At 40.9% G+C, this 14,970-nt stretch overlaps 2 protein-coding genes and 1 long non-coding RNA gene across 4 annotated transcripts in view; 1 reads left to right on the top strand and 2 right to left on the bottom strand.

The window, feature by feature from the left end:
* The window catches only part of CFAP97 (cilia and flagella associated protein 97), a 36,260-nt gene extending 28,965 nt beyond the window's left edge, over positions 1-7,295 (top strand). For both annotated transcript variants that reach the window (XM_069788286.1, XM_069788295.1), the window contains exons 5-6: positions 4,550-4,700; positions 5,403-7,295. In XM_069788286.1, the coding sequence (XP_069644387.1) occupies positions 4,550-4,700; positions 5,403-5,530 (279 nt within the window). In that variant the 3' untranslated portion in view covers positions 5,531-7,295. The remainder of the gene's footprint in view (positions 1-4,549; positions 4,701-5,402) is intronic.
* On the bottom strand, positions 6,935-9,541 carry LOC138686218 (uncharacterized). Its single transcript, XR_011325590.1, has 2 exons — positions 8,913-9,541; positions 6,935-8,758 (listed from the first exon to the last, which is right to left on the bottom strand). It is a non-coding gene; the product is annotated as an uncharacterized lncRNA (long non-coding RNA).
* Positions 9,542-11,684: 2,143 nt separating this feature from the next.
* SLC25A4 (solute carrier family 25 member 4) lies at positions 11,685-14,568 on the bottom strand. Its single transcript, XM_069788266.1, has 4 exons — positions 14,347-14,568; positions 13,561-14,047; positions 12,873-13,013; positions 11,685-12,535 (listed from the first exon to the last, which is right to left on the bottom strand). Exons 1-4 carry the CDS (start codon positions 14,455-14,457, stop codon positions 12,378-12,380), a joined length of 897 nt encoding a protein of 298 aa, XP_069644367.1. The 5' UTR covers positions 14,458-14,568; the 3' UTR covers positions 11,685-12,377.
* Between the last annotated feature and the right edge of the window lie 402 nt (positions 14,569-14,970).

Genomic DNA, 14,970 nt, shown 5'->3' with positions numbered 1-14,970 from the left:
CAGCAATAATAAAAGGATTGGAATATTACAAGTGGTGCACAAAGCAATTGCTCACCACCTGCTGAATGACACCCAGTTAGTCCCTGAGTGGTGATCCCCCCACCCCCACTCCCCCCAGTTTATACACTAGATGTGACGTCCCATGGTATGGAATACCCCTTCGGCCAGTTTGGGTCAGCTGCCCTGGCTGTGTCCTGTGCCAACTTCTTGTGCCCCTCCAGCCTTCTCACTGGCTGGGCATGAGAAGCTAAAAAATCCTTGACTTGAGACTAAATATCACTTAGCAACAACTGAAAACATCAGTGTGTTATCAACATTCATCTCATACTGAACTCAAAACATAGCACTGTACCAGCTACTAGGAAAACAATTAACTCTATCCCAGCTGAAACCAGGACACATAACTTACGTGGTTGTAGAAAGAATAGCAAGGTTGTTTGGCCTTACTGGTCTCAGTGTGGAGGAGAAGGCTGTAGGGAATGCAGTTGTGAAAGAGAATGTAGTCTTCTGGGTCTTTGTAGGAGCTCAGAAATATTCATATTGGGTTGGTGGCTCCTTAGAAACTCAAGCACACAGTGTTTTTAAAGATATTTTCACTTACTGGGTTCAAAGCCATTGTATGCCATGACTAAAGACAAAATGTTGGTAGTTCCTGAGATTATGAAGTGCAATGCAAAAAAAAAAAAAAGTTAAGATGTTTCTATGGCCCTCTCATCAGGGGAAGCTATCAGGATGTGGGATTGGCATGCAGATACGCCTGTCTAAAATATACTGCAGTACGGTGCAAATATAGTGCAATTCTGTGATCATAGTATTTATGGTATAGGCCCTTTGTGGTCAGATTTTTTGTGGTCTGCTGATTCCTGGCCCAGACTTGAGATTCCTGAACACTGCTGTGGTAATTATAATAAAAACTGACTAATTGGCAGGCTCGAGCAAAGTTTTGGTTATTTTGCACACTGCTCAATTTTGTGGGATTATTTTTGTCCTGTACTCTTAGCTTACTTTCTTTGTGGTGATGCTAGCCACACAGAAACTTGATAGCTGTTCAGTTTAAAAGACTTTTCTGTAGGTTGAAGCATTTTTTGACATTTAGAGTTTGTCAGGTTAGAGCTAATTAATGCAACTGGCAATTGAAAAAAATTACAAATACTTGTATTGATAAGAACAGAAAGCTGTCCCTGAATGCACTGTTATCTACTTCCCCCTCCCCCACCTGGACTCTGCAAAGGGACGGTGTAGTCACTAACATCAGTGACATTAGAGGAGGCATAACATAAATAAATTTGAACAGCTGTCAAGGCACACTAGTCAGCTGGTTAGGATTCAGAGGAGGTGCAGCTGAAGCCTTCATGCATTTAAAAAGCAAAGTAAAACAAGAAAAGGTATGTTTTTTACCTTCTCTCTGAACACAGTTTAGGGGTACTGCATTTTCAGTGTTGTTTTCTTTCTTTTTCAATATAACTGCAGAAGAGTGTGTACTGATTTTTTTTTTTCTTTTTTCTGACCGAGCATTAGAATTAGCTTTAGTGCTTTCCTGATATGCCCAAAGTTGAATTAGCAGCATTTATCTTGGCCCATTGTATAGCAGCAACCTTTTGATAGTGTCAGGTTCCTTTGTTCTCTAGTTGTTGTCAATCTGACATTTCCTTCTGTCATCGACAATATGTATTTTAGTGTCTTTATAGATACTAATCTACGTCCAAATGCCTAGATTTATAAAGGATAATCCTACTCCTAGAAGGTAATCATGCAGGAACACCTTCTGTGATTTTTTTCTTTTTTTTTTATATTATTATTCTACTTTTATTGAAAACTGTATTATAATAAAGTAAAAGAAGATGGGGAAAATAGAAGCCTTGGGAGGCTTTTGCCAAGCTGGGAGGTCATCAATGATATGATATTATATATGTATTGATCTTGAATCAAGAGCTTTGAGGAGCTACAATGCAATTTAGAGCAAGTAATGACATTCCTGCCATTATAGTCTGTTATTCTTTCTTTCTTTCTTTCTTTATTATTATTATTCCTTAAATTTGATTGGGAACATCTATTTGGATTATGTTATGTGATCTGATTCTTTGGTCATTAAGATCAACGATGAAATTTCTTTTCTCTTTAGTGGTGCAGGATTAAAACTCCAGAGATAAAGCACTTAAAAAGAACAAGGAAAATTGCAGTATTCTTCAGTCTATTTCTCAAAAGGAAAACAAAATGAAAGAAGTAGTAGATTTATATGCACACTTGAAAAAGAATATTTGTTCAAGGTACTTGTACCATTGTACAAGGTAGTTCCTTGGTTAAGGACCTCAAAACTGTAGGGTTGGTAATAAAAACATAAGAATTGGATTAGTTCCGGTTTACAGACTTAGTAGGTCGGGACTGCCATTTCAATGTGTTGATGAGTTCATTTCTGTATGCAGCAGGCTGTTCTCCAAACTGCAAAATTCATGACTGTAAATAGTGTGTAAGTTAGCATGCCCTGGGTACAATTCGCAGCAGAGGGCAAGGGTACCACAGGAGCTATTCTCTCATTCTCCAGAAGAGCTTTTCTTAGAACACTTCTGTACCACAGAATCTATATCTGCTTTTTCTGTAGCTCGGGGCTGTATCAAGTCCGGAGTTAACCTGTTCAAAAAGTAATGTTTTAGTACTGAGAGAGGTCTCTTTTTGCTTTAGTAACAGGGGCTTGATACTTGTCAAAATACAGGCATAAAAGCAAAAGCAGAGAATTGTATTTAAACTGGAATAAAGCAGGCTATATAAAAATATTTTATGTTCAGAATCAACCTTGAAATTACTGCAGTGTTAAGGTATGCAAATTCTATGAGGCTGTCACAGTTGGAGTGCAGACTTGAAACATGCTTGACTCATAGGGGGGTCACTTATACAATTTACCCGATCCATTTGTGATTGAACTGAATGTATTGAGAGCTTCCATTTTTAACATTGAAGGTAAATAAGTGATCTCTGCAAGTCTAAATGTATGTAGTTGTATTAGGAGATGCAGATGGAGTTGTGAGTAAAATGTTGGATGTAACATTTAGAGACAAGTCTACCATTCCATGTTCTGCAACTGGCTTTAGTGAAGAGCTATTTCTAGCTGAAGTCCTTCCTTTGACTTTTGCTTACTTAGGTATTTCCACTTGACGATGAACTGACTGGCACTTGATGCAAGCACTTGTGACGTGTTGTCTGAGCCAAAATCACTTGTCCTTTCTCTCTTGTGCACTCTGTGCAGGTTTCCACTGCCTATGCATAAACTAACAAGAGTTTGTAGATGCCTATTACAGCTAGACAATGACAACTGACATCCTGTGAATACTATACTACTTCCTAAATCACTTTCTGTAAATTTTTTATTCTTCTAAAAAGAAAAGAAAAACCAGTACTTGATTGGGAGTGGGGAAGAAGGATAGTTTCCTACAAAGTGCAGTTTAATGGCTATACAGACAGATTCTTGACTTCTACCATATCAGTATGCATCTAGACAATACATCCTTATTAACAGAGGTATTTTTAGTATTTTGGAGACTTGTGTAATCGCAGTTTGCATTGTCTCTCGTTGATAGGATGCACGTCATAACTCTGACCAGCAATGGTTGTGTCATTGCCAAATGTTTGTAGGCCACTAAATGAATTGAAATTAGTTAGTGGAGAGAGTGTATAGATCTATGCGAGGCAAGCACTGGAGGCAAAATATATTAAAAATGTGAAGTTGTTAATTGGAAGTTGTATGTAGCTGGGTACTCCCAAATTTGTCCTGCCATCATGTTTTTTTTTTAGATTGTGGAAATTTCTTAAACCAATAAATCCTGTTTCAAGTAGAAGTAGTTATGCAGGATGGGAAACTGTCTATATCTTACAAATAGTGTGTAAGTAGCTGTTCTAATTTAATGCTTGCTGCATGATTGCCAGGGTTAATTTCAACAAGAAGAAATGAAGTCTATAACAATTTCAACTGGAATCTCTTAGAATTATATTATGGATAAAACAAATAGTATCTGGTGGATGTTTGTGCTTTCCTTTTGACATTACTTTCACAGAATTGAGGTCAGTAATTTTCTTTGGGAATCCTTTAGGGCAATATAAAATGGTATAAGTATGCTTGCAAAGCAAAGGTTAAAAAAAATGAAAACAAAAATCCAAAACTTCTCATCCTTCTGGAAATTTAGAAGAGAAGGGTAACCAAAGGTAGGATTAGAAAAGCGCAGCTCATCTTCTCACCATCTTTATTATTGCCAAACAGGTGTGTTGTTTCAAGTTATCATAAAGTACAGTGAACTATGGGGTACTAAAGATGTACTCAACATAGAATTGATGATATGTAAGGGATAGTTACTATTTGTGCCATCTTATTACACTGAGAAAACAACTGAATGTGAGCAGAATAGCCTATGCTGGTCACCAGTGGAGGAGTTTGTGTTGGCAATGCTAAAAGTTTGGGAGTTTTTGCAGTTCAAATAAAAAAATCAATTTGTGAATGTTTGTTTTGTAGCTTCTTGTTCAGTCTTTCTCTTTCTTGATGGTATTTTTCTTTGATATTAAGGCTTTCCTGAAAAGACTGGAAGCAGTGAAACCAACAGCTGGTATGAGGCGTTCTGAACAATTGATGGACTATCAGCGCCAGATGAGTTACCTAAGTTCTTCGCCATCTGTAAGAAGAGGAAAATCTGCTTTCAGCCAGCTTAGTCCTTCGAGTAAGTACTTTGAAGTTGCAGATTCTTGCATATCTTTGCATGTGTTTATCTTTTTATAATTCAGAATTGTGAAGCACTTACTACTAAGAATAGCAAACAAGTTCCTTTCTCTGTCTTCCTTAGCTTGATCATTTATCACATGGAAATCATTAAAGGAATTTTTTTTAATCATACCAAAAGTGTGATGACTGTATGAATTGTTTACTTACCATCCTAAATTTCTAATAAATTATCTTGTTAATCATCTTTTCCAAGAAGGTAAAAAAATCCCTGTTGTAAACGAATATTTCTCATTTTGCCAGTACCCTTTATTGAAAGGAGAAGAGAAGGAAACAAAAAAACCAACACAAAAACGCCAAAGAAGGTTCAAATTGTCATTCAGAAAATGTAAATCTACTGATAGTAGCCTTGTTTCTCTTAGAAATTATGCATGTAATGTTTGGAAGTAGATTGTGTGTCCCCATAGATCCATACATGTCAGGTTGAAGAACCACAGTGCTATGGCATAGGCTTGAATTCTTTGTCCTGCCCATTTACAAACAACTCATAACATTTTGGGTTTGTATTCAACTTACTGTGATTTGGTTTTTTTCTGGAAACTATGGTAATGAGGGTTGCAGTACTAACATAGCACGAAGTTTTCTGTTGTACCGAGCATAAGCACTTTCACTCTTTTTTGTGTGTGTGTGTGTGTGTTAACAGGAGGCACTTCAAGAGCATCCACTATACCAAGTACAATGAGCCAGAGGAATGAAAAACCTGTGTCTGATTCAGCAAGTGCAGCATTACAGAGACCTAAACCCACTAATGTTCGTGCTGCTTGGTTATAAGTGCATTCTTTGCCTCGCATTCTGAGATGATCCTCAGATTTCTATTTTTAGTGCTTTTGGAAATTCTATGTGCAAAAATATTTTCTGCATTGTTCAGTGATTAAAATGCATTGCATATGATATAATTGCTTATTAAATGGTTTTAAGTGAACACTTCCACTTCAGTCAGTGTTTTTTTCCATGACAGGAAGAACACATGAAACAGAAGGAGGTATTTAAACAGACGTGTTAAATAGAAATTGCTAAGTATTATTTTATTTTCAAATCGTAAGTGGAATTTGTATCCATAACATGGAAGGACAGAACTGCTGCACTAAAGAAAATCTTTAAAATAATAGTATTTAAAAATATTGCATTAAACTTCTAAGCATATGCTTAATTCCTGGATAGTCCTTGTTTTTCATCCTGGCTTTAGGTAAGCCTTCTGAACTTCGTGGCTCATGTTCTTATGACTGAAAGAATCTTCTTTTTACAGCAGCATGAAGGGGTGAAAAGCAGATTGTGTATTCCTGCATGGTTAACTAGAATACTGAGGCTGCAGAAGATGATATTTTGCCACTTTTGTACTCCAGGTGTTGAACATTTGTTTTGTACTCAAGGCTGTGTCTCCTCCAGATTTAAAAGAGTTTTGGAATTATATCAGGACTTTTGTGTAGGAAAGAAGCATCTGCTGCTATTTGAACAAGAGTAAAGACTGAAGTGAACAACAGTTTCAGATTCACTCTGAACAAGAGTAAGTTTTAGTGACTTCTCAAGCTAGACAATACTAAGCAAGGGAAATATTTCATGGCCCTGCTTTTGCAGATCGTTGCCCTTCTCGGTGGGAAGATATAAACTTGAGCTACAGGAAACTTGAATGTCTGGTTTTGAGAGTGACTTAACTAACAGTAGAAAACAGAAAATGTTGTTATGCTTCTTAACCTGTTTTTTAATGTCATGTTCATACCAAATATTTGTAGTAGTGTCAGATAAGCTTCAGTAGCAACATCCGTTTACAAGGGGAGCAAAATTTAATGGAATTGGTCAAATAGTAGGTGGTATGATTTATTTCTATACATAAAGGCAAACTTTCAGTGAGATTATTTTGTAGGACTGTAGTCTTATGAAGAGCATAAATTGTGATGCCACTATCCATGGATATTGTTGGAACCCTGCTTGCTTCCCCAGCTTATTCCCAGGAGAGATACAGGAAATATCTTTCTATTATGCATAAAGGAAAAAAAAAAGCTGTATTCAGTAGTGCTGGATCTTAGCCCTGTGAAAAGGAAAGTTTATTATTCTTCGCTTGTGCTTGCATGAGGGCTTAGGCTTTCAGGTATTCTGCATTGTAACAAACTTATTTGGTCCTGCGTGATAGTTTGGCAGAGCTTCTGCACCTGGTGACCTGCGGATTAAATTTAGCTGTTTGACAATATTTGAACATTTAACTTTAAGCAGCATTGTGGCAAACAGATTTTTATTGCAATTATTATTCATTGGTAGAGACTGTAAGGGTTGTTTTGCATAGTGCTGCTGTATTTATTTGTACTATTGTGCTAATTAAAATTATTCACTATTTAAAGATTTTTGTCCTTGAATGTGAATACCAGGGCCACAGTTTAAATACTTTCAAATGTTCATATGATAATTTTTTTTTCTGTGAAGGAGTTCACGAAATGGATTACTTTTAATTGCTTCATCTTATTTTATCAAACTTTGGTATGAAAGACTGTCAATTTTCTATGTCATTTTTGTAAATAATCAGAAATAAAATATTTAACATGAATTGTGACTGCTGTGGCTTCTTTCAGAATTTTATAATTGGTATTAAAGTGCAAAGGAAGTCATGGGAGAAGTGTTTTGTACTATGTGTAGTGGAAGAAAACTCAAAAAGCAGTTTATTCATCAATACACTTTACCTGTTAGTGTCTTTGGTGCGGGGTTTTTAAAATAAGCCTTATTGACAGGTCTTCATTAACTTAGATAATCTCATCAAGATTTTTGTAACAAAAAATCCTGTTTCTAATAGACTTGTTTTCTCTCTTTTTTGTAAACTGCCAATTTATGTTCTCTTCTACTTTTTTTTTTTTTTTTTAAATCCGCAGAAGATCTCTTTGAAAGAAAAGTGCAGGCTGTTTTGCTTCCTCAAAGTGAACTGCCACACTAGTTTGACACACGGTTTCAGGTAGGAAGCAGCCTCCCTGCTGAAGTGACAGGATTGCCAGTTTGGGTGACAGCACTGGTGTATTGATCTCACTAATGTGAGAAATGGCCTGTGATGCCCCTGTCAAGTTTTTGCTCTGGAAGCATCTCTGCCTCATTGTGGGCTCTGTTTCTTCCAGAATAGGGTTCTGCTGTGTGGTCTTTCTACAATACTGATGGTCTTAAAGAAGGCCCTAGCTCAGATGACTTAAGTATATGAGAAGAACAGGGAGCAATGATATATCCCTGCCTGGGTAGGTGACATGTGAAGGGTATTTTCCCAAGCAGACCACTGAATCCTTTAGAACTCAGTTTTAATCCCAGCGAACCTAAAAGATTCAAGCTAATCTGGATGAATCACACAAGGCCATTCCTCATATGGAATATATAGGCTTTCCCATGTGCCAGAGCCTGTCTTCTATCAGAATGCTTGCAGTCTTTACTGAGGATCCTGAGGCATCTCTGCTGTCATCCTGCCACTCAGATGAGAGTTTGTGTGATTGTCCTAAATCAAATGGCTGGATGGATTTATGTGTCTTCCGTGATGTATGTAGACTTTACATTGGACTGTATGTTCCTGATTTTCATCTAATGAGTTCCAGGATTAAGCCCCTGGAAAAAGTCTGAGACACTTCCTTCTAACAGGTCACCGATAACATTTTTTATCCCAGTCTTTTTCCTTGTTCTCCATGGTCAATAGACAAAAATAACCTTTTGCCTTCCCAACCTGGGTAGCTCATTGTGTCATCTGGTAGGTGAGAGCTTGTGCTTTTCCCTGGAGCACAGTCTGCACATCAGTGTGGTGGAGATGAGGGCAGTGAGGTCACTTACATCAAGCTGCCTACCTGTGCAGTCATGATATGCAGGCAATGATGAATATTTTCACTGTGATACATCAACAAGAAAAGGGGGGGGGGGGGAAGGTTCCTTCTGTGTCAAAGTGGTTTATCTTATGAGCCAGGTACACTGAGCATCAGGTGCAGTCTTTGTGGTGGTTCCATGCTGAAAGTCTTGAGCAAAGTAGTGGATGAACCGTGTCATTACCACCTGATGAATGAGAAACACAGAAATAAGAACTGCATTTGGAGCCATCTTCCAGGACTGAAATTATGTTGAGGTCATACTGTTTCAGGTATCGGCAGGGATTGCTAATGCTTGTGATACGGGTCTGGTTTGTCCTCAGGATGCATGGTTCTCATACCTTGGTCAAGAAAGCTGCTCTATCTCCTGGTAACTCTCCTCCTGGCCAAGATGAGACAGGATTAGCAACACTGATCCTTTTGGCTGTCACTTCTGGTTCCAGGACTGCTGGTGTTATTCACTGTGGAGTCTGAAAATGCTGTTCATGATTTTTGTTCCAGGCTCTGATTGTGTACAGAAATCATGGATCTCTCCACTGTCTTTATGGTCAGAGCTTGGAACAAAAATGACAGGTCTGGCTTCTCTCCACACAGTGGCTCTTAGGACTAGAACATGCTATTGAGAGATTTTGCTAGTTTAAAGTGAGAGGGGCTTCACAAGGGGAACACAGGTGGCTGAGATTTGCCACCTGGGGCATGGTGCTGCTTTCCCTGACGTCCTAGGCTGGCTAGTGGTACTCTCCACCTCCAGCTGAGATTATCCAGTAATGGTAACTGTGGCATCCCTGCAGATGGAGTGTTCTTCTGTTTTTTTAACAACTTTGCAAGGGTTTTTTCCTTCTGCTGTGCTTCTATCCGTGTCTTAAACTCTTCCGTACAGCTTTTAAAGAACTGACGGCTGCTCCTTCCATGGTGAGTGGAGGTTATCACCTTCAGAAAGGTAGGGAAGGTTCAATCTGGTGTCATAGATTCTCCCCCTCCTGCTCTCTGCCATAGGCTTTGCTCTTTAGAGACATGTTTCTCTTTCAGACCCATCTGAATTTCCTAACTTCATCTCATCCAAAAGATCAGTGTACCTCAGTTCCCTCCCCAGATAGTGTCCTTTTAGAGCTGGATAGTACAGTGCATGCTGGATGGTAGGTGGGCTTTGTCTTTCTGTATTAGTAGGATGTATTACCAGGCTATTCAGGGCAGGTTTCCCAGTGTTGGGAATAATGGCTTTGACACAGGTTTTTGCCTGCATAGTTTGTGACTAACTTTTGCAAAGGTGCAAAAGGATTGGGGCAGTGGTATCAATCGTCTGTGACAAGTGAGGTTTCATCTGACTGGAGTTCAAGTAGCAATTAGAGACTATCTGCAAAGTCTTCTGTTTTCCAGCTTTGCAGAGCTGATTGATAGGTGGATTTTAGGTTACACTTTCAGCAAGTGTTATGCTGAGTGCTGCAGACTCAGTGCAGAGCTACTTTCAGGTGAATGGTTATTTCAGTAAGTTTTGAACTCTGACTCCAAGTCTCTCTATGGAGAGTACTACAGAAATAAGGAGCTGGTTACCTTAAGTGTTTTCCATATGTATTGTCTCTTCCCACAGTGGAATTTTCCTGCAATGATACACCTCACTCTCCTTTTTAACAGCCTTTACTACCCCTTTGTCTTTTGCCCTTTTTTTTTTTCCTGGAATATAGTAACTTACTTCATTTATGCTCCTCTGAAGTTTCTTTTGCTTCCTCTTAATTCTCTTACTGCTCATTCACACAGACGCTTCCCCCCAAGGTTTGGTACATCTGTGTTATTACAATGTCATTGTCTCTGGTATCTTTGTGGCCAACTCTTCCCTGAAACATTCAAATGCCATACGCAACCTTGTCAGTGAAGTAAATGTGAAATGAATAGTTCCAGTGTGTTAGCAGGCTTCTCATAAGGAACCATTAGGAATGTGTGGAGGAAGGAGAAAGGAAGAAAAAGGGCAGAAGCAGGCAGGTAAAACTAAGATTACTGCAACAGGCACTTTGAAAAACAGTAGAAGGATTTTCTTCATAAACTTATGGTTCAATAGGTTGCAACCCTGGTTATTTACTACTGGGAAGAAAACAGACAAGGTATCTAGAAAAGCAAGTGTTAAAGATAGTGACCATGAAAGAAGGGAGACAAATGATCAGGCCAGGCTGAAAGAGACACTATCTTTGTGAGACAAAAATAATTAAATTTAGGTAATTTTAAAATAGGCTGTCATTTTTAGACTAATTTTTTCCCAAATGCTTCAGTTCTTCATGTAGATAGGTGTTGCTTCCAAATACTGTCCTAGTAGCTTGCACCTGCTGTCAGGGAGACAGAACTGATAGTCTTATCTGTAGCAGACACACACAGCCCATCATGCTAAGTGATAGAGAGCTAGGACTACCTGCATCTGACAAATTAATTTCAAATCTAGGAAGGGGATAACTGGAAGCCATATATATGAGGCAGTAAAAGATGCAGCTGAAATAAAAGCTTATTTGAGTATTACTTGCTTAGTCTCACCACTTTTCCTAGGTAGGTATATAGCAAACATCTGATTATATGTAGTCTAACTGAACCACTGAAATGGATACAACTCACTTTCCCTCCTTTGCCTAATTAGAGAGCCTGTTCTTCAGTGAGTTCATGACCATGCAGCATATAAGGTTTAAAAACCTCTGTATTAAGCATGTTCTGATCTCACTGGTAATTAAAAACTCAATTTGTTAATAATGTAGTTGGAAGTACAGTTATTAAAAGAACTTAGAAGTATTCCATTCCAGAATACTTTTTCAAGTAAAATAAGCAACAATGACTTCACTATCAAATGGAGACACGCTTACATCAAAGTTAAGGGTAATATAAATGAATTATCAAAGAAGCTAACAATATATGGTCATTTAGCTGCAAGACAACTGGCTGCACTACCCTCAAGCTGAATTCACTTAGTTTTGCTATTGTAGAATTATCAAGAACCATTCCACCTACCTAAAGCTCTGTTGAAAAAACTTTCAAGAGGCTTAGCAGTACCAGACAATCATTAATAGTGTGCTGATTAGCCCATCACCTTAAAGGACATGTACTTGTCATGTGTTTAGTGTACTGAAAACAGGAAAAAGTTCATTAATATATTAATTTATTTCATGATTTCAGTTTTAGTTCAATTGAACATCAGAGCAGACAACTTTTTGCTTTGTGAAGATACAGGGAATTTTTGAAACGCTATTTCCATATTTTACAAAGTATGTTTGAAAAATCAGATTATGGTTTCAACCATATGATTGTATAATTTGTCAGTGAAAAGGCTGCAGTTAGGAACTCAGCCTGGTGCTTTACTATAGTTTATATTTTCAGACATGCTTTTCACTTAGTACCATATTAAAAAAATACAGCTTTAGAAGAAAACATGATTTTAATTCATGTTAAGTGTCATGACACTGTTGGGTAGCTAGAGACATCACTTAGTACAGTAGGTATTTCTGAAGACATTCTCTTAAGAGTTCACTATATTAGATTTTAAACTAGGTATAGACCACCTAAGTCTTGTCTCTAGACAAAATGTATTACCTGAAATTTGAAGTATAATATATACACAGGTTCCAATACAAATGTTGGAGAAATTTTCATACAAAATGTAACTGTGATGTAGTGGACAATTTTTAAATTAATGCATCCTCATCTCAACCAGATATGTTACTTACAAATTTTATTCTGTTTCCCTAGGAAATATTTTGTTGTCCATTACATCACAACAGCATATTTTTTTAAAAAAGTTGATTGAGAACAATTGAACTACATTATGATGTTAAGTTTTAGACATATTTCTTGATTTCATCATAAAGTACTAATACAAAAGCTCCGCCCATGCCTCTCAACACATTTGACCAGGCACCTTTGAAGAACGCTTTGGATCCTTCATCTTTAGCTATCTTCTTCCAGCAGTCAATTGTGCCCTTGTACATAATATCAGCTGTGGAAACAGACATAAAGGTCACAAGGCTTGAAGTTATACAGCAAGTCTGTTTAAACTTTCATATATTTAAACCAACAAGGAATAAGCAAAATATAGCCAAGAATTGAAAATTAAGTAATCAATTCATGAAAAGTAATTTTAGTTCTCAGTGTCTTAAGTGAACATGACAGAAATAACCAGCAATGTGTTTCCCATGGCTTTTTTTTTTTTTGAAGGATTCCAGTAAGGTCATTAGTTTTCCATTAAGACAAAAAAAATACACTGCATCTCCCATCACACCTTGATGAAGAGATACTTTCTGCTGCTAGAACACCATAGGAGCACTTATTCTTACCTCCTTTTCGGCCAGACTGCATCATCATCCTACGTCGCACAGTATCAAAAGGGTAAGAAACCAACCCCGCTACTGCAGTGACAGTCTGGGCAATCATCCAGCTCACTACGATATGCACATTCTTTGGATCAGGCAACATACCTGTCATCAAGAACAAATGATGAGAGTCAGTACAGAGGGAAAGGGCTGTGGGAAAAATGGCTGTGGAAGGAACAATCACCCACCAACCCCATGAGTCAATCAGGTAAACTCAAGCTTTCAACTTCTCCCTTCATCCACATTTGACTATTAACAGGTACTATGAGTGAAACAAGTTTATGGGACTCTTGGATTTTGGGATCTAAGCCCTCTTCATGCTTCCTGACTGAAAGGTTTCTCCTGCAGAACTGTCCCAGGCTTGTGTCATGAGCTGCAATGAGTAACAAGCTACCATAGAAGCCCATCTGTCTTAAGACAGAGAAAGAAACTGGAAAGTGTCCAAAAAAACTCTGCAAACCCAAGGCACCTGATCAGAGCAGCAAGTTGAGGGAGGCAGGAATGCACTTCAAGAACACCTGTGTGTTTCTTAGCACTAGCACCCCGAACTGGTGCTGAGCCAAGCCCTGCTTGTCCTCATACCACCAAATGCCCTAGGGTGCCTTTACTGGATGGACCTTCCCTTGCAGTCACTCCTCCGTGCACTTCTTACCCTTGGCCGTGTCGTAAACCCCAAAATAGGCTGCTCTGTAGATGATGATGCCCTGGACAGACACACTGAAGCCTTGGTACAGGCCCCTCAAGCCATCAGACTTGAAGATCTTGATGATGCAGTCGCCCAGCCCAGTGAACTCCCTCTCGCTGACTCCTTTGCCCACATCAGCCGCCAGCCGGGTCCTGGCGAAATCCAGCGGGTAGACGAAGCAGAGGGAGGTGGCTCCCGCAGCACCCCCGGACGCCAGGTTCCCCGCGAAGTAGCGCCAGAACTGCTTGTGCCTGTCCACTCCCCCCAGGAAGATCTGCTTGTACTTGTCCTTGAAGGCGAAGTTGAGGGCCTGGGTGGGGAAGTACCGGATGACATTGGCCAGGTTGCCTCTCCAGAAGGAGATGATGCCTTGCTCCTTGGGGATGCGGACTATGCAGTCGATGATGCCCTTGTACTGCTTCTCCGCCGTGATCTGTTTGCTGGCATGCTGGACCTGCACGGCGGAAAAGGAGGAGGGGTGGGAGGGTAGAGAGAGGGACGCTGCAGGGGTGACCCCGCACGGCGGCCCGCTGAAGGGCAGGGACGGGGCCTGCCCCGGCTGCCGCTGCCCCGAGGCGGTGCTGAAGGGCCCGGGCAGCTCCCGCGTAACCGGAGCCGGCCGAGCTCCTTCCCATATTTAGTCACGACGGCCGGCGCCCGCCGCGCCGGCACCCACCTGCGGCTCAGCCCCGCCGGGCTCCCGCCGCCGCCGCCCGCGGGGCCGCCGCCCGCCGCCCCCCGCCGCCTCCTCACCTGCAGCAGCAACTTCACTCTCTCGATGGGGGCGACAGCCGTCTTGGAGATGGCGGCAGCGACCCCGCCGGCCAAAAAGTCCTTGAGGAAGCTGAGCGCTTGGTCACCCATGCTGGGAGCCGGTCCGACACCCCCTGCCCGGAGAGAGCCAACGAGCCGCGCTCTTCCCCACCCGGCCGCCCCCGCGCACCGCCGGCCAAATGGCCCCCCGACCCGCGCCGCCCCTCTTATCCCCCGCGGCCTCTCGCGATAGGAGGAGGCGTCCCCCCGGGGCACGGACATTGGCTGGGACCCCCGCGGGCCCGCCCCCGCCGGGGGGCGCGGGGCAGCGCCGCCATGTTCCCTTGTGGAGGGAGCGCGAGGGCCGCGGGGCTCGGGACGTTTAAAGGGCAAATTAAAGTTATCTGGTCGCTGCCGGGGAACGCTATGTCAGAGCATGTGCCTGCTGTATTAATAGCTCCCGGGAGGCACAGGAGGGGACTAAGGAAGCTGGCAGGAGTACCTCAGGCGACGTTAACTGTTTCGTGCAGGCCGGAGGCTGGTGCTGGGGGCTGGAACTTGCCCGGAGAGGGCTGCGTGCAGCGACCGGTCAGCTGGTTGACTGAAGTCAACTCGAAGAAGCAG

The sequence above is a fragment of the Haliaeetus albicilla genome, chromosome 1 (genome assembly GCF_947461875.1).
Source record: "Haliaeetus albicilla chromosome 1, bHalAlb1.1, whole genome shotgun sequence".
Classification (NCBI taxonomy): domain Eukaryota; kingdom Metazoa; phylum Chordata; class Aves; order Accipitriformes; family Accipitridae; genus Haliaeetus; species Haliaeetus albicilla.
This window is presented reverse-complemented; position numbering and strand designations above follow the sequence as displayed.

Bases quoted from the DNA above. Each gene is read 5' to 3' on its own strand.
- SLC25A4 (XM_069788266.1), bottom strand. From the start codon at position 14,457: ATGGGTGACCAAGCGCTCAGCTTCCTCAAGGACTTTTTGGCCGGCGGG. The intron at 14,048-14,346 runs GTGAGGAGGCGG...TCCGCCGTGCAG, and splicing joins GAGTGAAGTTGCTGCTGCAG to GTCCAGCATGCCAGCAAACA. The intron at 13,014-13,560 runs GTAAGAAGTGCA...TCTTGATGACAG, and splicing joins GGTTTACGACACGGCCAAGG to GTATGTTGCCTGATCCAAAG.